A 22953-nucleotide genomic window follows, 5' to 3' on the forward strand; every position below is an offset into this window, starting at 1 on the left:
TCTACTCATGATTCTTGAGAGTCTGGGTCTGTGCTGCAGGAGTTCAAGTTTAACCACATTCCAATGAGCTGGGATAATGTCACCAACAGGTATGGTGATGAACTGCATGTCTTTTGTCTGAGGATAACAGAAGGTCATTACCAAAGGACTGGCCACCAGGTGACTTGTTGGTTTTATTTTTTTCTAAACTATAGTTACTCACGAAGACATACCACTAAGACATAGAGGCTTTGTGATCTACTTTGGTAGAACAAGTGATCAAACAAGAAAATCAGAGACCCCTGAAGTATTAAGAATTGAAATCCAGCTTCATGTTATTAGAAGCAAAACTCTCAGGAGCTCTGGTTATTCAGGACATTTTAAACGCTTTGTAGACTTCCATTAGGGCTGACAAACCACAGATTTGGAAAAGATCTCAGAGATTATCTAGGCCCTTGCTCGATGAATGAATTCCTTCTATATCATACCAAAGCAGGTTATCAGCCAAGTATTGCATGAATGCCAGTGAAGAGGAGCTCTCTTTTTGAGAAAGGAAGTGCATTCCATTTTGTATAGTTCGAATTGTAAGGAAACCATTCTTTACATTAAGCCAAAATCTGCTTTTGTAACTTTGCAGCCATTGGTCCTAGTTCTGCCCTTTGGAGTCATACTCTACCTTTTTCCATCTTCAAACTAATCAACTCCAATTGTCCCTTCTTATTTATTTCTTATATGCCAAATTTTTTCCCTCCCCTTCCTCTCTTTCCTCCTTCTCTTCCTTCCTCTATTCTTTCTTTCCTCCCTTCCTTCTTTCTTCCCATCCTGGTCATCCTCCTCTGGAGACAGTTCAGTTTGTCTAGAACTCTCAAAATATGGCACCTAGAATTGAACATAATTCTGCAGGTGTAGTCTGATTAGCACGGAATACAGTAGGATTATAATCTTTCTTGCTCTGGTGACTATACTCCTATTAATGCAATTTAAGACTACATTATTTTTGAGGAACCATAACATACTGTTGACTCACTGAATTCATAATCAACTAAAACCACTGCTCATAAATGATTGTTTGACCACATACCCCCCATTATAGAATGGGGGTTGGATGGAAGAAGGGAAATCCAGGAAATAGATTTAATGGTGGATACATTCCCTAAATTCATAGATAATTTCACATCTCTTAGTTATCAAAGTATTTGTCTTCAATGAGGTATTGTCTAAAAAGAAGATGGACATGAAATTCACTAGATCTAGAATATTTTGCAGGTAGAAGTTGAGGAAATTGTAATTTGTTTCCTACCTTGGACTGACTAAAGTTGGAGTTTTAAATCCAAATTTTTTTGCATAAAGTGCATAGCAATGTAATAATTAAGGATTCTACTGAATGCTTAAAGCATGGATCACAATGGAGTTTTAAAAGTTTGGGGCCTAATGTTTCTGTGTCTCATCTCCGACAGGATACATAAGCATGCAATGTAGAAAACTCTTAAAACAACACCATGTGGATAACAAGATGGAAACAAAGTCAGCAACGAAGGTGTTGAAAACTAATATTTAGAAGCTCTGGTGTTTGGAATTTTATCCATTTCCTTTTTAAAAACTATACGATATGTGCAAAGCTCCCCGGCCACTGAAAGGCATGATGTTGGGATATCAAGAAATACTATGTGACTTGATCTATGGGGCATGGGACATGAGCTCTTCATCACTGGGTGCCCTCATGTTTCATTTTCTAATTCTCAGGTTCTCTGGATCAGGGTGTTGGTTTTTGTTATTAAATGTTTTTGTGATGAATGTAAAGGTGTCAAAATGTGAAGCTTGTTCTCACAGTAACCAAATTCTCAGCCACAATCTCCACGGGTTCTCATGTTCCATGCACATGTATCAAAACTGCTCTTCTAATATAAACCTTGGGTAGACTGGTTTTGAGAGGTGTTGGGTTTCCTTATTCCAAGGATAACTTGTCTTTTGGTCTGTTTTCCAGTTTAAAAGCTTGATTTCTTAGCCTACAAAATTTAATCATTGCATCTTATTCATTTGCTGTTAGTATTTTAAAGTATACTTTCAAATTATGAAAACTAGCAATCTCACTGATCTTTCAGGCTCCCATCAGACATTATATTAATTCAATAAGTATTAAGTTATAGACTTTCTGATAGACATTTTTAAACCATAATTTTATATTCAGCCTTTTGTACCAGCTCCCATATTTAAATAATCTTTGGTAGACTATATAAGTTCATGTTTATAAATGAAAAAGGAGGTAGCCTGGTCATGTAATCAAGGAGAGAGATAAGAATTGGAGAGACCCACTATTTCAGGGGCATCCATATAATTTTAAAAGAATTAGTGAAGGGCTTCGTACACATATAAGATTTGTAGAAGGGCATGGATAAATGCAAAGGAAAAGACATAGATAGTTTAGTCAAATGGTGGAAGAAGGCCCAAACTGATGAAATTCTGTAGCTTCCAATATTGCACATGACTTGATTTTATTTTATGAAGTTATTGGACTGTTTATAAGTAGCATGGTAACAATTCTAGAGGTAACAAAAGAGACCTGGGAGACTATATGGTACAACCTATACTTAAAGAAGAATCTCTTTTATAGCGTTGTACAGTGGGAGGAACATCTGATTTGAGGTTAGAAGATATGGGCCTGACTCTGCTACATACTACCTGGATAACCTTAGGCAAGTGACTTCCTTTCTGAGCTTGAGTTTCCTCGCCTCTAAAATTAAAGAGTTGGAGTAAATGACCTCTAAAGTCCTTTTTATCTCTATGATGATTACTAGTGAACAGTTATTTATTAAAAATGGAGTTGCCCCATATCTGCATTTCATAGATATAGTTGATTTACATTATTATTGTCTTTCTTATCATTATAAACATAATAAAAATCATCCAATATCAATAAATCCATAGACATTACAAAATTATAAGTTGTATGTTTAAAGTTGTTGCTATGTTATGGGTGAAATAATAAATACCATTAAAAGAAGGACATGGTAGAGTCAACGCTATGGACTAGTGCTCATATATATATACCTTTTGAAGATTACCTACCTATCTAATTGTAATGGATGGCAATGATAAATCTGATTCTAATGGGGGGAAAAGAGGGAAGAAATACCACAGGTGATTAGAGGCTCAACAGAAATTCCAGCTTTCTAAATGTCTGGATCATTATACCATATTTGCTCTTTAAAATCACCTTGTTTCTCAGTAGGGAGGAATATTTAAATTTGCATATATTTCCTTAACTATTTCCTATATTTCTGTATTAGACCTAGTAATTACCAATGGCATTAATCATATTTCTTTTTTACCTTTTCTTACTACTTAAGGATTTACCTTGCTCACTTTGTAGGCCTTAAAGTGAGTTACTGAATTACCTGCTCCCATCTAACCCCTTCCCCATTCCATAGGTTCTCTGGAAGGGTTGAAACAGGAAGAATTAGAGGAGGAACAGAAGAGGTATACCTGATGATCATTATGAAAACAAATATGGAAATACTTCTTACAGTCCCACCTTCGACAATAAAAATAATGGGAGAATTTTACATAGGTGAAATACAACAAAACACCTAAGACAGAATTTAACTAGCATGTCAAACAGATATCCTTTCTATTACCACTACAAAATATTCTGACCATATACCTAAAGAATGAATCAAGGCGTAAATATTAAAGAGTAGATATTCATCATAAGGGTAAATAAGGGAGAATGACATTTAGTAATAGGAATGAGGTGAAGATACAGAAGACAGGACAGAGAGAATTCAATATAAAATATGAAAGCTAGCCAATTAAATTTATGATGTTGCCAACTAGGTTCTGGTAAAGAAATATTCCAGGAGGTACTTACTGCCAAAGCAGATGCTACAGTTGTTGAATAAGAAGGAGGGTATACTGAAGTACTAACATTATTTCTGAAGTAATTTGTTTTTTTCCTTGGAGGTTTCCCATCAGAATATTGAACAGGCCTAATATTGCCTAGTTGGTGAAACCTCAAGATTATAATTTGAGTGGGGAAGCAGTTGTAAGCACAGACCTTGTCCAGAACTAGCCCCACAGTAAATAAACTTTGAATGACCAAGTAACACTTGTAGTAATCACAAGTGCCTATGGGGACCTTCCATAAGAAGTGAAGAGACCTTTAAAATTTCTACTTGGCTACTCCATTGAAGAGGTCAGTCAATTTCCCCAGAATGGTTTGTTTGCTCATGACAACAACAATTTCTGCACTTGACAGTGTATGGCAACCACAAAGGCATAGGAAAGAATAGGGGACCAGTCCATATAGACCCAAATATTTATATCAGCACTCTTTATGATAGCAAAAAACAGGCAACAAAGACAATGCTCGTTATTCGTGCAATGGCTAAATTAAAACATTAATGTGGCAGACATGTAACATTGCAAGGTAGCATAAGTGTAATCGAATATTACTATGCCATAAGAAACCATGAACAGGATGAATACAGAGAAGCATGAAATGACTTACAAAGACTGATGCGAAGCAAAGTAAGTGTAGTATGGAAAACAAGATATACAATGTAAACCACCAAACAGTCAAACATGAATGTGCAGAATTTTAAAGAATAAGCCTGGCCCCAGTAAAAAGATAGGAGAAGTCACTTCATTTCTTTTGCAGAAGTAGTAGTAGGTGTGTGTGAGTGTGTATGTATGTATGTATGTGGTGGTTCATACTTAAGAAACATTGCGTGTAAAATACATTAATCGACTTTGCTGGATTTTTTCCTTTATTCTTTATCTTTTTTTAAATTGTTCTAAGGGTTGGCTCTCTGTGAGGGAAGAGTGAGAAGATACAAGGGGAAATCAAAGCAATGTAAAAAAGATATCAATAAAATTTTATTTAAAAAAAAGTATAGGTGTCTAACACTTCCAAAGAGCAGAATGCTGATTTCTAAACCCTCTTTATGTCATTCAGTTGTTTGATTCTTCATGACCCCATGGACTTCTCCATAGGGTTTCCTTGGCAAAGGTTTAAACTCCCTCCTTATTTTGGTTTTACTTCACTTGTGCCCTTTGTTAAAATGACTGAAATAATCCACTCTTAGCATAATAATTCCAGTGCTTAGCATAGTGCCTGACACACAGTAGGTACTTAATCAATGTTTATTGATTCTGACTCAATATAGAGCTAGTATTGGTTTCCAGCAGCTCACAATTGACCTTGATGCAGGCAGACTTCATATAAGATCCTCTCAGAGTATAGGAAAGTTCACAGATTTTCTTTGATTTATAGTCAAAAGGAGTTAACTGATGGCTATGGTCTATGTAGGATGAATCTAGATTTTATTCAGAATTCCAGTATCTTACTTTCCTGTAAGGCAATGTCCAGATTGCCTTGATTCCTTTTCTGGTGAAAGCAAAAGTTCATTATTAACTTGAATATGAAAGCAGTAGGTCTAAATGTAGAAATCTGCAATAAGTGGTTTACTAGACTTGCTGTGGTTTCTTTTGGTGTTTTACTTATTACCTTTTCCTTGTGAATGTTAGAATAATAGGAAATAGTGAAGAAAGTGAAATCTGCATAATGATCTCTTATTTTTGACTTCTTGCTGGGTATGGAGAAGTTTATGTAAAACTGAAAAAGGCTGAAAAGGAGGAGCAGGCAGTCATCTGTACTCAAATCTACACATCACCTTCTGATTTCCACAGTCAATCAGGTGCCTTGTTCCTACATTCCTAAAGCAGGGCAGCTGTACATTTTCTACATTGACAATGGGATTCTGTATCCTTTGAAGGTTATACCAAGGAGAGTCAGCAGCAGTAGCTTGGATGGGAAGAATAGAAGACATAGCGATGTCAGTTGTTCTAGTGCAGAGGACAGGTGCATTTCAACAGAACAATTTAACTGTGTTATTTGAAGAGACAGTTAGTGATTGGATATCTCCAATTTCCAAGATACTATGTTATTATCTGGCCCCTGGTGAAGCTGAAACCAAAAAGTTGGAGAAGGAAAGAGCACTGAATTTTTAGTATAAGGGACTAGGTTTATATCTCAGCTCCAAATGCTTGCCACTAATTTGGCTACCTGCGATGATTAATCCCTCTGTTATCTTAGGACAAGTCACGTACTTAACTTCTAGGGATCTCAGTTTCTTCACCTGTAAAACGAGGGGATTGGAATTCTGAGAGACAAGAAATTTGATAAAGGAAATAAGAACACATTGAAAATGAATCATGCTACCCACATTCTTATGGAGAAGTTATGTTCTTAAGGTGCAGAATGAAGCATATGTTTTTGGATTTAGCCAAAGTGTGGATTTATTCTGGTTGTGTATATTTGTTACAAGAATTTTGCTTGCTTTTTTTTTTCCAACGAAGAGAAGGAATTTTTTGGAGGGGGCAAAGGGAATAGCAATAGTTTTGTTTAAAAAAAAAGAAGAAAAGAAAAGAGGGTCATTGAAGCATTTTGTAAAATGCATAGAAGCAAACAGAAGGATATTCAGATGGAAAACCAGGAAACTCAAAGCAGGATGGCTTTGAAAGTAATATATTGAATATATCATATACTTAAAGAAAAGCAAGCAACATGTATTAGAGATTGGCAGTTTCAGTAAATCCTTACTGTCTGCTTTATTTGGCATATAGAGATGTTCATTTTAATCAGTATTTATTAAATTCAGAATAAAAATATTTTTTAAAAATGAGAGTGCTAAATTTTCTCTAACCACTGCTGCCCCTACCCCCCAATCCTGATACCAATAAAAATTTACTCCCAAATGCTTTTTTATTAAAATGATAAGTTGGCAAAAGTAACTAAGATTTTTTTTACAATGATCTAGGTTCTTCTTTCCTATAGTTATATAGTAGGAGCAAGTAATAGATAAATGTTAAATTAAGGCAAAAAAGACATTAAGGAAGGAGTGATCTAATCATTCAGTACAATATTGTTCGTTACCCTTGTGCTTGCTTTCTGCTATACAGTCCCCCACTCCCTATGTTATCTAAGATCCTCTACCCTCCCCCACCTCTTTCTTTTTTATCCGAGGGAGAGAAGGGTGCATTGTTATTATAATCATCTTAATCCAGAATGATTTGGATATTAGTTAGCTCATTCTTGAAATCTAAGCTTTCAAAACTTCAAAGTGCTGTATGGCTGCCAAATACAAAGAGGATTTGCTTTGGGGAGCACAGAGGATTCTAAACCTACTTGTTTCTGTTCCTACTTGAGTACTAATTTGCTGATTCTAAAGTTTTTGACTCATGAATTTTGCCTGGGCTATTCATTTGGGTTTTAAAAAATTGTAAGAGAACCTAACCCTAGGTAGGGACTCTCAACTGGCAAATAGAGTCCACTGGATGAGTTAGAGGACAACTTAGGTATAGGCGTCAAGGTAGAACAGATTTAACCTAACTACATGTTCATGATTTCCCTATTGTTCCTGAATATCTTTGAGCTTGGTGTCCTTTGTTATGTATTTGCCCTACCTCATTTTTTCTTTTGGATACACTCATGTACCACATATTCACTTTATTTTCAGGTACTTCAGCAGAAAGCCTGGAAGCCATTAGGAGGAATTAGCAGGCTAGATTTCCCCATTGGGAGTCAAGGCTCCTTTGTATATGCGGCCAGAGGCAGGTATCAGGTGTTTGACTCTGCTCACATTTCTCTCCTCTGGCTCTGAATTGTACAGTAGGTGAAGTTTTTGTTCATTTCTCTTCCCTCTGGACAGACTAGAAGACTTGACCCACAATCAACCTACTTCTAATACTGGCATTGAGTCAGTACATTTTATTTCCACTCAGAGCACTTCCAACTCTCTTCTCAGCGTATGGACACAAGCTGCCGAGGCATTTCCTGTTCCAGGTGGTTTTGAGCCGTGAAACTAGCCGGCCAGCCAGCCAGCCTGCTTGGGTTGAACGTAGGTGGAGTAAAATCTTCAGGAGTTGCTCCCAGCAAGTGAAAAAAATGTTTCAACTTCCAAAGCACCCAGCCCCGACTGGAAACAGAACTGTTTGAACTAACTTTAGAAACATAATGAATACATAGACCAACTTCAATTGTGCCCTTTGTTGAGATGGCTGTAATAATCCTGTCAGTTTGGAATGAGAGATTTGGTTCCCAGTAGCCCACACAACTGGATAACTGACAGATTTCACACAAGATCCTCTTCTTAGAGCAAAGAAGAGTGGTCTTGAGCAATGGTAAAAAGGCCTAAGGTTAATTTTTATTCCCTTTAGAGCAGGGGCTTTTAATCCTTTTTGGTGTCATGGGCAACTTTGGCAGTCTGGAGAATAAAGTTTTTAGATAATTGAAAGAAATGTGAAATTTCAGTTAGAGGTTATTGAAAATAAAGATGTAATTTTTGCCCCCTCATCCAAGTTCACGGACTCCCTGGCTATCATGCTTTCTTGGACCTTCAGGCTACAGAATATGAATGGAATGGAAAAATCATGAAACTGGTTCTCCTATACTGCACAGCCAAGGACTGTATTTTATTTGATTGCCCACAAAATTAATCTTTGTGAAATGTCCCTTTTCTTACAGGAATGAAATGCTGAGGAGTAAGACAAAGGATTCAAATATCACCCTAGGAAAGTTGGCAAAAGTACAAAGAAGGCCTCTGGCTTTCTCAAATGCTTTTCCAGTTCCTAAACAAGACAAACTCTGGAGAGAACCATAATTATCATCTACCTACCTCATAGGTAGATAAAGGCTATGTCTCCTTCATAAATACTCTGATCAAAGCCCACCTAGTTAAGCAGAAAAAAGCTAGTTTCTGGAAAATGAAGTTTTCTATAGGTCAAGAAAAGCGGCTTTTATTGTTTTCCAGGTACATTACTAGACCAAACATTATATACGTAGGTGTGGCCATGTTTCATAGGATAGGCTAAAGAAAAGCAAACAGTAACTAATAACATGTTTCATCATAATACATAATACCCCAAAGTTCCACTTAACCTATAATTTGGAGAAGGTAGCCTCAAACAATAACTGCTTTCTACTTTCATAGTCTATGCTAAAATATCCTCAATAAAATGCTGTATTGAGAATAAGTGGTAGAAATAAGCAGAAGTACCAATATCTTACATTATTTACAGATAAGGTCAAAATGGATACAGGACCTAGAAGTAAAGGGAGATGCCATAGGTAAATTAGAAGAACATAGTGTATATTATCTATCAGACTTATGGATGGGAGAAGAATTTACGAATAAACAAGAGACAGCATTGTGAGACATAAAATGGATAATTTTGATTAAAGTTTTTTTGTGCAAATAAAACCAATGTACCCAAGATTAGAAAGAAAGCATAAAATTGGGAAAAAATTGTTTTATAGTTTCTCAGGTAAAGGTCTCATATCTCAAATATATAGAGAGTTTTATCAAATTTATAAGAATATGAGTTATTCTCTCTCTTTTCTTTTTGGAGGGGGGAAGGCAAGGCAATTGCGGTTAAGTGACTTGCCCAAGGTCACACAGCTAGTAAGTGTGTCAAGTGTCTGAGGTCACATTTGAACTCAGGTCCTCCTGACTCCAAGGCTGGTGATCTATTCACTGTGACACCTACCTGACCCTATGAGTCATTCTCAATTGATAAATGGTCAAAGGATATGAACAGGCAGTTTTTGGATGAAGAAACCAAAGCTATTTATGAAAACTATTCATATGAAAAAATATTATACTTCATTATTTATTAGAGAAATAAAAATTTAAACAACTTTGAGATATTGCCTCAGACCTATCAGATTGGCTAAAATGATAGAATGGCAAAATGACAAATGTTGGAGGGGATGTGGAGAAAGTGGGACACTAATATACTATTGGTGGAACTGTGAACTGACCCAATCATTTTGGAGTGCAATCTGGAATTATGCCCAAAGAGTTACAAAACTGTGTATATCCTTTGACCTAGCAATACTACTATTAGGTCTATTGTCCAAGGTAATCAGGGAAAAAGAAAATAACCTATATGTTCTAAAATATTTATTGCAACTCCCTTTGTGGTGGCAAAGACCTAGAAATTGAGGGGATGCTCATAAATTGAGGAATGGCTAAAGAACTTGTGGTATACGATTGTGATGGAATACTGATATGCTGTAAGAAATGATGAGCAGGTTAATTTTAGAAAAAAAAACATGAACTTGCATGAAATAATGGAGTGAAATGAGCAGAACCAAGAGAATGTTGTATACAGTAACTGCAATATTGTTTGAAGAATAACTGTAAATGACCAAGTTATTCTGAGTAATTATAAATATTCAAATCAACTACAAAGGATCTATGAAGGATCTATGCCCTCCATCTCTAGAGAAAGAACAGACAAATAGAAGTATACATGGTATACTCCTTTTCAATTCAGAGGATTTGCTAGGTTGTAACCCAATGAGACAAGGGGCACGTTATTGATTTTTGAAGTATGCATCACCTCCTGCCCTTGTAGGTTTGAACTTGTTACTGTTTTATGTGCAAGATAATCTGAAAAGCAGAGACATGGTAGAGGTAAGGCAGAGGCGTGGTTCAGAGATTGCCTACCTATCTAATTGTAGTGGAAGGCAATAAGTCTGATTCTAAATGGAAAAAGAAAGTGGGGAAAAATTCTATTAATGGATTAAGGGAAGTCATCTCCATAATGCTTATGTATAGACCATCAATAAACATTCATTTAACTGTTCTGAATGTAAAGTTATTTTCCACAGATCAGAGAGTTGATATATTGGAGAAACTGAATTCCAGCCACATTTATATTGTTGATATAAATGAAAGTGGAAGATATAAGGATGACACAGTTAAATAGAGAGTTCTATCACAAATTTTCTTTGGAGAAGGTAAATAAAATCATTATAAGGGTGGATTTCATCACATATTATGAGACGCATAGCACAAAGCCTTGCACATAATAAATGTTTGCTGAATACCTGAATTGATACAGCCAACTAACTCACCTTGTGCTTGTGATTCCATTCAAATTCAAGAAACATTTTTTCAGTACCTTTTGAAGCAAGGCACTGTGCCAGGCTCTAAGAATACAAAGGCAAAAATGAAATACTCCTTGCCCTCAAGGAGCTTATATTCTATTGAGGATTTTACAAAATAGACACAGAGAAATACAAGATAATTTGAGAGGAATAAAACATACACAAAAAAGGCCATCATGAAGACAATTAATAGCTTACATAACAACATCTGTTGCAGAGGATGGAAGCATAAAGAAATTCTATGGAGAATGCAATAAGATTCTCTAAACTGAGTCAACAGATAGCTTAATATTCAGTGATATCAATGCAAAGGTGAACAGAGTAGAGCATCCCACAAATAAGTTAGAAAACATGATGCAGAAATGAGAAATGAAAGAGCCCAGTGACTTTTAAACTGCATATTTCTCATGTTTACACAGCAGAAACATTTTAAGAAAAATGTCAGAAGGTACTAGAAGTAGCAAGCACTGATGTTACAAAAAATGTTAACATAACATATAGTAACACTGGTAACTAATGTAGGAGTCATTCCTTGTGTAATCAAATCATTGATTCATTACAATAAAGATCCATACCAAATAATATCATGAGGGTACAAGGGCAATAGTTACACCCTCAGATATATTTAAATAAGCTATTGATGCAACCCAGAAGCCTAGTGCTTATATGCCACAAATGCAGTCTTCTATAAGAGTTGGAAGATACCGGATACTGAACAGCATTGACATAGATAATATTTACTTTATGTTAGCAGATCACTGGTTGCTGATGTGGGAGTCATTTTTGAATCAGCTGTCTTTATATAATCAGATGATACATTCTTTAGAGCAGAGATCAAATCAATACCAAAATAAAATTAAAATGAGAAGATATTCCACATAGCCCTATTCAAACAAGCTGTTTCATAACAAAAAAATAGGAAGCAAGTTTAAGCAATTTAAAGCAGTCACTGCAAGAAAAAGGCCAAAGGAGTTCAGCAGCTGCCTGAACTAGCAAAAACTCAGTCTTCTTGCCAAGGGGAGGGACATAATAGCCAAGGGCAAAAGCAATTTAGAATGTAAATTCATTTACACAAAATTACAGAGAATGGTGGGCCAGCATAATCTTACAAAACAGTGAAGACAAATGGAGTGGAAAAAAGTCTGCAGAAAGTTTGACATGAGACTAAAGTCACATGATCTTGAGTTTTTAGAAATGAAACTAGAAGAAAGAGAGCAATGAAATAAAGAATGAAGCAGAACTGTAAGCACTTCTCTCCTGGTTCCACTTCTGACTCTCTAGACTTTTGCACCTCTACCCCAGCAGCCTTTTCACTTTGGAGAAGCCACTTTCTCTGCAGCCCTTTCTTTTGATTGGTGAGTTCCTGTTGAGGACCACCATTTTAGAATCTGCCTAGGCCATCCATGCTCATTTCTCTCCCACTCAACTCCCAGACTTATCCACCTTGCCTCGGACAAGAACCTTTTCCTCCCCTCAACTTTCCAGCTCCCTTTTGTTATCTCCCCTCATCAGACTGGAAACTCCCTGAGGGTGAGGACAGTCTTTCTGGCTTATATTTGTATTCTAGTTGCTTAGTACAGTGTCAGGAACATAGTAAGTGCTTAAAAAATGCTTTACTTATTTTTATGAAAATTACTTTTATTATCAGTGATGATGTGGAGGCAGGATGTTATGGTGGATAGGGCATTGAACTTGTAGTCAGAAAGAACTAGGTCCATATACTACATCAGTCATTTATTAGCTATGCCACCCTGGAAATGTCACAAATTTTCTAGGATTCATTTTCTTCTGCAAAATGAGGGAACTGGACTCAGAAGTTTCTAAAGACCCTTCCTTCCCTAAGTCTACGAACCTATAATGACAGCTATCGGTCAATTATGGTTTTCATCAGGATTTCAAATAGATTTGGAAAAGTTTTTTGATCAGTAGAAGAGATTAACCATGAGCCAGAAAGAGTCTAGTGAGTCAATGACATGGGACACAATTGATGGGGCAAAAGTTGCTTTGAGGTTTGGCTACCCATATGGATTTTAAGCAAAGGAAATCTTGCCTAGATTAATCATTACATCTTAAACTTTTCTGCAACGGTTTTTTTCAGTTTTAGAGGTGATTACAGGTGAACAATGTTTACATTATTGTGTGATTCTTTCAGACAATATGTTTTAAAAAATATGATCTGGACGATTAGATGTAACTCAAGGGAAACAATATTGAACCAAGTTAGTTCAACTAGTCTGAGTGATCAAAGTTAAACTTTCTCATTACATTAACTAAAAATCAAACGATTTCTTTACCCAAAAAACTGTGGGCAGGTTTGTCTTCAACCACTCGAATCCGACGGGCTCCAGCAGGAATTATAGCAGCTTCAATATAGCCTGTAACAAAAGAATGCACAGATGAAACATTTCCAAACATTGTCACAGGCTCCTGGTCACTCAGTATCTCCTACCAAAAACCAACTCCACTACTTTTCTGCTGGGTTTTCAAAGCATGCTGAAATCCCAAATCAGGATAGCCAGACTATAATTTTGGAATGTACATGGTAGTCTTATGTTGCTAATAATTGAAGAAATCTTTTGTAACTGATGACATATGATCCCACATCCTCCCATTTCCCACTAAGTATTTCATTCACTCTTTATTTCATTTTGAGCTTTTGCTGAATCTTCTAAATCATCTGGAAATGTGAAAAACTTTCATTCTTGCAGTAACTCTGCTGGTTTAATACACAGTAAAATGGATAGACTATAGCTTCAGTAAAGGGAATTAAGAAATTATCTTCAGCTAAAAGCAGGTTTGATATTTATTTAAACACAGACTATTATTGAGTAAAGTTCCCAAAATTTTTTTACAGATATTAAAAATATTTCTTTATGTAAATTAGATGGCAGACTCTACTCAATCTGTTATGACCCAGGAAAGGGATTTGGGGTGCATCACATCCTGTTTGTTCAATACATTAACCCAATGTACTACCATGGCCAAAAAGGCCAACAAAATATTTGGGAATATTAAAAGAGCTAACAGAATCAATCAAAAGCAATAGGGCAAAAACACAAATTACTCAGGAAAGAAATTCTTTTTTGACAAAAAGTCGTGGAGAAGTGGAAAATAGCTTGCCAGAAGTTAGGATTAGATGGATTACAACATATACCATAATAGTCTCAAAATGGATATTTAATCTGAATATAAAAGGTAATACAATAAAAAAAAATTGGCAAGGAATGAGATCATAGGTAAAGGGAGAATTCTTAGCCTAACAAGGAATAGAGCAGATCATAAAAAAAGATAAAACATGCTTTTTACCTACATATAATTTAAAAGCTTTTATACAGACAAAATTAATGAAAGAATTAAAAGATAAAAAGTAGAGTGGGGATAATATTTATATTAAATATTACCCATACAAAGATGATATCCAAAACTGACACAAATATTTAACACTAAGAACCACTTCCTAATAGCTAGATGGCAAAAGGATGTAAAAAAAGCTTTCAGTAGATGATTTGCAAACTGTAAGTGACAATGCAAAAACATGCCACAGATCACTAAAAGTAAGTGAAAGGCAAATTAAAATAACTTTGAGGTTTCACCTCAAACTATGCAAACTGGCAAAGATCACAAGAAATGGGAAGAGTCAATGTTGGACCAAACACTTGTAGATCATACAGAAGTCTCTCTAGATCAGGAACATTTTCTTTACTGTCTTAAAGAGCTGACAAATTCTACTGAAAATGGCATGCATGAAACAGATTTGTAAGAATGAAATTTACTATATTTTAACAGACAGGAGAAGAGTTATACTTATATCAACTGTCTGCGCAAAGCTCTTCAAAGTTAAGATTAGAATTTATAAAAAAGAATATAAAATAGCAAAAAGAAAAATCTATGTACACTTAAGAAGATGATCCTGAATTATTTAACAAGCTACTGAAAATAAAAAACAGGAAGTGGACAACAGAAGTGACCTTGATACTAATTATGCTAATTCCATCCAGAAGATGAACCAGTGTAAATTAAAGGATAAAAATTAAAAGACTACCAACAATAGAAAAATGGAAAAGATTTGCAAAAAAAATAGTAGTTTTTTCAAGGACAATGAATCCTCCACATTTGGACCCTAATAACATAGTCCTTGAGGTACTTACAGAAGTAGTAATGGCACTATAGAGAACAAAGATGAGAAAAGTAGCCAGATTGGATCAAGCATACATAGAGGTAAACCATTCTGGATATAACTGATAAATAAGACATTGATGGACAGATTTTACAAGGCAGCTGAAAGAGGAAAAGATACCAAAGGTGAGTAAAAAATCTTGAACTTTAACTGATTAAAAAAAGTGACAGAAAACAACTATTTACCTACATGTCTCCTCTCCCATCTATACAAAATCTTTACGGAAGTCATCTATACATAAATTAAGGGCATCCTTAATGTGGGTATTAGTAGGCAACAAGCAGACTTTTTCAAATGATATTCAACAGTGGATCACATCTTTACATATCACAATTAACTGAAAGATATAAGGAATATAAGATTCCATTTAGTTTATGATTTACTGTACAACAAAGCATTTGACTTGGTAGAACTAATCACCAGCTTACAAGTTTGGTTTTGATTTTTTTATGACAAGCTGTCTTCCATCTATGTATCAAGATTATTTAAGATTCCTTGAAAGACACATCACACATCAACAGTAATAATCCTGTTTACTGACTTCTGATAACAGATATCAGGGAAATTATAAAGCAGGAAGTTGTATACTTGCCCAAAATGTCTGACATTGTGATAGAGGAGATCCAGCACAAATTCCTGGTTGAGGATTGATTTCCCCATAGATGTTGAGGCTTTTCAGGTTCTGCTATTCATGAATAACATTGCGCTGATTGCTCCCAAGATATTGCAGAGTTTCTTGGAAGAAATATGTAATCACTCAAAGGAGTTGGCCTTTGACTTGCTTGAATATTTACCTTTATTTCCTAATGACAAATATACATTAATATGTCTACTTCCTTTTGCCTTTTGCCATCCATTCACGGAAGACCAAAAAGATGAACAATTTCTGATACCCACATTCCACCTGCATCCAAATGTTTAATGACTTGTTTAATAATATCTGTCTGGAACATATAATACAGATGTACAAAAGGCTGGGTCCAGAGTTGGAAACAAGAAAGAAAGCAATCCAGAAAACTGTAAAGCACTTTTACTGCCACAAAGCTTTCCCAGCTTTTTTCAATGCAACCATTTTACAAGTATTGCTAAACAGCAGTGAGATCTACAACACCATTGTCCTTCAAGGCTTAAAGATGCGCATCACATGGTAGACAATGGAAAGACATATGGTAGTTATGAGGAGGTTGTAAGGTATCTCCAGCTAGAACTGCAAAGAAGCTGAGAAATAAAGGATGTCAGCAAAGGATTGTATGAGAGAAAGAGAAGATTGGGTTGATCACGTAAGAGTGAAGGATGACAGGCAACAGAAAGTCTTGCTGGTGCACTTGTGATGTCAGGAGAAAGTGAAGAAGGCCTCCAGTATGTTGGTGAACTTTGGGGAGGACATGGACAAGAGATATACAAGATGGTCAGGCATGGATAGCTTATGACTTGCATCATTGGAGGGAACTTCTGCATTGATGAATCATGGCTCCACTTGAGCATTGGGTGTATAAATATATTAGTTTGTGGCAAGAAATGACAGATATAAGGGATTCACAGAAACATGGGAAGATTTGTATGAAATCATGCAGAGAGAAGTAGAACCAAGATAATAATGTACCTGATGACTAAAACAACATAAATGTTGTTTTGATCACTAAAAAGAAGTTGAAATCTAAGTAATGAAAAAAAAAAACAATGAAGGTCCAAGAGAAGAGATAACAAAACATCACTCCTTCTCTCATGGCAAAGAAAAACAAAAGATCCAATATTTTCAGAGAAGGTTTCTATATCTAATGTTAAATTGTGTTTCTTTGTTATAAGGGAGGGTTTAATCTGGAGGGAGTGAGTGGGAAATGACTGTAAGACAAAAGGCATCAATAAACACAGTAAAAAAATAAATGAAAAGGAAAGATGTTTTCTTCCTTATTCCTTGGACTCTGACCTGCTTGAATCTTTACCTTTATTTCCTAATAACGAATTAGGCATTCCCTTTGTCTTTTTCTTCCATCTTTCAATAGCACTTCTGTTTTGTTGCTGATTCAAACCTTTATCACCTCAGATTTGCTTTGTCTTTATTTGGGATACCACACAAGCAATTAAATGTCTCATATGGAGGTTGGCTTTTTTTCTTCCTCCAGAGTGATAAGATATTTGTTGATAATGGCAAATAAAAAAGTTCCATGTATCCTAGAACTTTAAAAAGTTGTATACTTTGCATTTGTATTTCATGTGCAAATATTAGAATTTGAAGATTTTTCATAATGATAACTTCATGCAAAGAATAACCTTCGACATGGTATGGAGTTGGTTTTCTTTTTTTAAGAGATACTAAGCTACCAGATAACAATGTATTTTAAGTCTGTACTTCCTCTGGCTGCAAGTCATGCACTATTATGCAACCATTCCTCCAGTTTACTAATTAGACACTGAAACATAAAAGCAAAATGAATAATTTTGTGATCATTACCAAAAGTGTCTTGAAATAAAATTATTTTACCCTGGTTACGAAGCCACTCACACTACACCAAAGGTCCAAGTTCATCTGGTATCAGGTGATATGTTTTAATTTGTTAATTAATCACTAAAGCAGATGTGCTCAAAAGCAGTACAGATTTAGTGATGTAATGAATATCCTTATCCATTAAGAAAGGAGCAAGGAGTTCTTCTTACAACTGCTGAGATCCTGCTAGGGCTCCAGTTGCAAAGCAGTGAAAGAAGACACTGAAAAGAAACACTTCCTAAGATATTAGATAGTTTTTAAATGGTAAAAAGCAGTCTTTGACTGTTAATGGAGTATTAACTGTGATGAGTGTTTAGTTTGGTCTCAGACCAGATTCAGTTTCTGATAGGAATTCTAAGCCAGATTGATGGCCCCTAGGCTTCTTCACCACTGGCTATTAACTGTTCCCCTTAATTGCATTAAATGGTTATCTATTTCCATGGGTTTGAACTGTTTCCAAAGGGATAGAAGAGAAGGGTCAGAGACATATACAAACTCCTGCATACTTTACTTGTTAATCTTAATGGACATGCCCTGTATCTTCACCTTCATCACAAAAAGAGACCTGGACCCAGGTGAACTATTCAACATCTTGTTTATGCATTTGGCACATTGTTTTGTGTTACAGAAGCAACATAGTATAATAGAGAGTGCTAGGCCTCTAGGCAGGAAGAGTGAGGGGTTCAAATCCTGCCTCTTAGATTTACTACCTCAGTGACCCCAGGCAAGCTAATAAGCCTCTATGTGCCTCAAGAAACTCCCAGAAATTATCTCCTAAATTATAGATAGGATGTGATCTGCAACAGTAGAGGAAATTTCCACACTGGTCTCTTAAATATTTGCATATTTTGTATTATAGTATATATGTATATATATTTATATGTGTGTATGATGTATACAATACATATATACACATGTATATATATATATACATATATATACACACACATACACACATAATCACCCTGACTCGACTACAATCTCCTTGAGAATAAGGAGTGTGTTTTAACGATCTTCGCATTTCCTTCGGTGGCTATTGCAGTTTTTAAGTGTTTAACTGTTACTAAATTCATCATTAAGTGAATGAGCTTATCTTATTATCTTATTAAGCATCTGCTAGGTGTCAGGCCCTGTACCTATAATGTCTGTTGAATGTTGCATCTTTGTAAATGTTTCTGTCTGACCTTTAATACTTGTATAATATTGACATCCAAAGAATTTCTAAAATCAAAAAAGGTTGTCTAGCAATGATGCTTGGTGCTCATACTCTTACCACTTCGAGGCATATTGTTTCTGATGAGTTTTATATAGGCTACACAGGATGACTCGGTGTCTATAATGTCTCCTAAAACAAAGCTGGCTGATTCTGTTTTGAGCAGTAATTCCAGGCTCTATCATGCTGTTACATCATTGGAATGGTTGTGTAAAATCTGGTCTGTTAACATTTAATTTTGGAGTAGGACTCTTTCAGCAAGTGAGCAAGGGTAGCCTTTACTTGCATCATGTTACAGGCATTTCTTCAAAGGACCAGAACTTTAAGGCCCCAAAAGCATACAGTTCTTCACAAATCTTCCTTATTTTAGAACCTCATTCCATTGGATTCTGAAGTTACAATTCAAGTAAATGCTGGACATATGAAATGAGAACTAGAACTACAAAGCCTTTCCACAGTCGGGTAGATGAGTACTTTTTTCATGTCTTCCTGCATCTTTGTTTATACTATGAACCAAGAAACAAGATCTGGCTGCAATGAATTATCTTCTGAGTGCAGAGGCAAACCAATAATGGAAGGGTCTCTTTTGGGACTATAGCACAGCTAGCTTCAGTACTACTAGGGCACAAAATTTTAAATGCAGGGTGGAGTCTAGATTTAACTGTGCCAACTTCCTACATTCCACAGTTAATGAGAGATGTGCTTGAGTAATTGTTAACCACAGATAACTTCCAAACTTCAATTTCATCAGTAAAATTAAGGTTAATGATTTTTTGCTTCCTCTCCTACCTATTTTATGAGGGCTGTTCATAGATATTAAAACTGATATATTTGAATTTTGCTTTCTCTCCATTTCCCTTCTCACCCCCCCCCCCACAATGGCGGCACTGATGACTAGTGAAATGGCTCAAACTCTGGCAACATGAGGAAGTGGAAGATAAAAGGAATATGTAGAGTTCTCAACTTGGATAATTACTCTCTGAATTATAGAGGGTTGAAAATGGCAAGAAAGGTTTTTGTAGTAAAATCTAATGAATCTGCTAATCTGTTTTTCTAAATGAACTTTTTTCTTTTTACAAGAGAAAAAAAAAACAGAGAAAGTTTCCAAAATCATTTGAGAGCTGATGTTCACAGTCAGATCATGGGCAGGTACAATGAAATCACATTTAACTTCCTTTCCAACAGCTCCCACATGTCCCAAAGTGTTATCCTTTGTAGAATGATCACTCTCAGCTTGTGTTGGAATTTTAAAAGTCCTTTAGAGGTATAAAGTGCCCATCACCAAATCCACAAGTCTCCCAGAATCCCTCTAAGTAGATGTCCCATGGAATATCATATTAGAAACCACAGCATCACAGACCATTAAATTTAAAAGTGATGATTCTGATTTGACAAATATCAAATGGTTCATTAAATTATCAGCCTCATTCATTTGTAAGAGCTATTATTTTCAAATCTGGAGAATCTTCTATCGTGGTCTCTTCCTTTAAGCATGGGAAATCAGGTTGGAGGAAAATGATTAACTGATTTCATTGAGAAGCCATGGATAAACTTCAAAGCCTTTTGCTATTGTTCATACCCTTTTATTTTCATTCTTAGTTGTTCCCCACTAAGATTTCCCCAAAAGATCCCCAAAGTTATATTTCCTTTCTAATCTTTAAAGATTCTTTTGGGCACGGCCAAAATAATCTCTCAAGAAAATATTCTTGATATTTATTTATTTTAAGTAGAAGGTAGTACAGCTTGAATGAATACAATTTCCCTTTCTGGAGGGTATTTATGGAAAAATAATTATTACAGAATTAAATTCTATAGGTCATATACTGAAGAAATTATTGGGAATGTTGTGGCACTTTGCTTGTCACAGTGAAGGTTAATGCAATGTTTTACACGTGTTATTTATGTACCAGGTTTAAATTGTAGACTGATCATTGATCTTTTTCAATTTATCTCTTAATAATGACATAAAATAGATGTAAATAATTAAATAATCTAAAAAAGTCAGAAGTTACTTTCTTTAAAAGAGAGTATAAAGTCCTTCCTTTAAACATAAATTATGAATCTAAACAAATTTATGAATCTTTGATTAAAATATACCATTTTAAGTATATTCCAATTAGTACTATCAAATTGGTAAGCAACATAAATAAAGTAATTGGGCTGGGCACTCTTCACTGGCAAAAAAAATTGGTATTAAATCTATCAATGGTTTGGTATTATTAGGGGAGAACCTAGTGAATAAAAATTCTTGGGACATGAGATGACTTTAAAAAGAATAGATATTGAATTTTCACTTGTTAGAATTTTGATTTCTAAGAAATTATTACTGAATGAATGAATAAAATAGTTCAAATTAAATTTGGACATACATAAATATATTGGACTGCTTTTGATTCATATCCATTTCTCAAGTTTGCTCAGATAAATTTTGTTAGCTTTAATGTCTCCTATAGTTTTCTTTTTGATTCTTTCAAGTTCCAATTTTTACATCTAATTAAAATGGTGGAAAACATGTTGATCAGTAATAGAAAATTTTGAGAGAGACCTGGACCTTAAACCAATTCCAAGTAGTTTAAATATTTATGTGCTTAAGTACATGTCATACAAAGAACCCAATTGGCTAGATCATTGTATGAGTAGAAGTGCTTTATCTATGCAGGGGTTGTTCCTGCTAAAAAGATTATAGTCAATAGTAAATGGCCCTTATGCTTATCAATGGCTTCATATATGACTCAGTCATTCCACCAAATCCACTCAGAAGGCAAGCATAGAGAGAAAACAAACACCAAAGATGTCTCCACTATGAACTATGCACAGCATTCAAACATCTTACATGAAAAACACTTGGGAACAGCCTTTGCCTTTGTCATCACACACGTGGACACCTTCTTACAAATATTATTGGTGACTAAGAAACAGAAATGGGTTGTGTTACATGTTATGAGGAATTAACTTTATGGTTTTAAATCACAGGAATACAAGGATATCTATGACTTCTAGCAATGCATAAACATCAATTTCTTATTATTTCATAGCTGCTGACAAAATAATCACATATGTCTATGCATAGAAACTGAAATAGGCATATCACTGCTAACACAAGTCAAATTTTTAATAAAGAAAAGAATTTACTAAAGTAGTCTTCATTTATATAAAGTTTATAAATATCTGAAAGTTTTTGAATGCAGATATCTCTAAAATGAGGATAGCAACAGCACCTACCTCATAGGATTGTTGTGAAGATCAACTGAAATAATCTGTGTAATAATCTTTTCAAACCTTAAGCTGCCATTTAAATGTAAGCTATTTTTATATTTCATTAATACTGACTAAGTCCATGAGCACTGAACATTCAAAGCCAGAAAAATTCGATTCTCTGTATGGAGGTAGTTGGTGTGCAAGCATCAACTATAATGTGATTACCAATTTACTAAATTCAAATGTCAGTAGCTTCAATTTAGCTCAAAGTCTGCGTATTCTTATGGATATATACTAGAAGAAAAAAAAAAGGTTAGGTTGCATAAGTCAATGCCTTTTATAGCCGATACCTGCTAAGGATGTACTTTTTTAATTCAGCTGATAGAGAAATAATGCATAGAGTGGCAAGTAATACAATTATAATGAAGCCAACTTCAGATACCATCCAATCTATCATTATGCTGTGATGGAACAATTTCTATTACCCTCAATTTATCAAAATGAACTATAGACATTTTAGAAGGTAAAATTCCAGGAGTTTTTAGTATCTAACACTTTGGATGAGATGAGTGGAAACAACTCAAATAAGTATTATGTCATTATGAATTGGTGCCATGGACTCTTCCATTAACTTTTTCTCATTTGTGTGGTATCATATTGTTCTTTGGAATCAACCCTTAGGAGAGCGGAACACCTCTTTTTGCTACCTCTCTTTCTATGTGATACGGTTAAGTAAATAGCAAATCATCTTTCTACTGAAAATAATTTGTGTAGACTTCAGAAGCCACTACTATATTTACAAGACTGCCATTTGTTACCACCAGGAAATAATTGATATTGGATTTTCCAAGAAGTTTTTAAACCACTCAGTTTCTGCCCTTAAGTGCTCACATTTTAACAGGGGATACAACATGCAAAACATATACAGTAAAAATGGGAGATAATCC

The 22953-nt window shown here is 35.1% G+C and overlaps 1 protein-coding gene across 1 annotated transcript in view; it reads right to left on the reverse strand.

Moving 5' to 3' along the window:
- The window catches only part of ADAMTS17 (ADAM metallopeptidase with thrombospondin type 1 motif 17), a 506671-nt gene that overhangs the window by 126713 nt on the left and 357005 nt on the right, over window positions 1-22953 (reverse strand). Inside the window, exons 16-17 of the mRNA XM_036736388.1 lie at window positions 21642-21716; window positions 13228-13308 (exon numbers count right to left, since the gene is read on the reverse strand). Of these exons, the coding sequence (XP_036592283.1) occupies window positions 13228-13308; window positions 21642-21716 (156 nt within the window). The remainder of the gene's footprint in view (window positions 1-13227; window positions 13309-21641; window positions 21717-22953) is intronic.

Source organism: Trichosurus vulpecula, chromosome 8 (assembly GCF_011100635.1).
Source record: "Trichosurus vulpecula isolate mTriVul1 chromosome 8, mTriVul1.pri, whole genome shotgun sequence".
NCBI lineage: Eukaryota > Metazoa > Chordata > Mammalia > Diprotodontia > Phalangeridae > Trichosurus > Trichosurus vulpecula.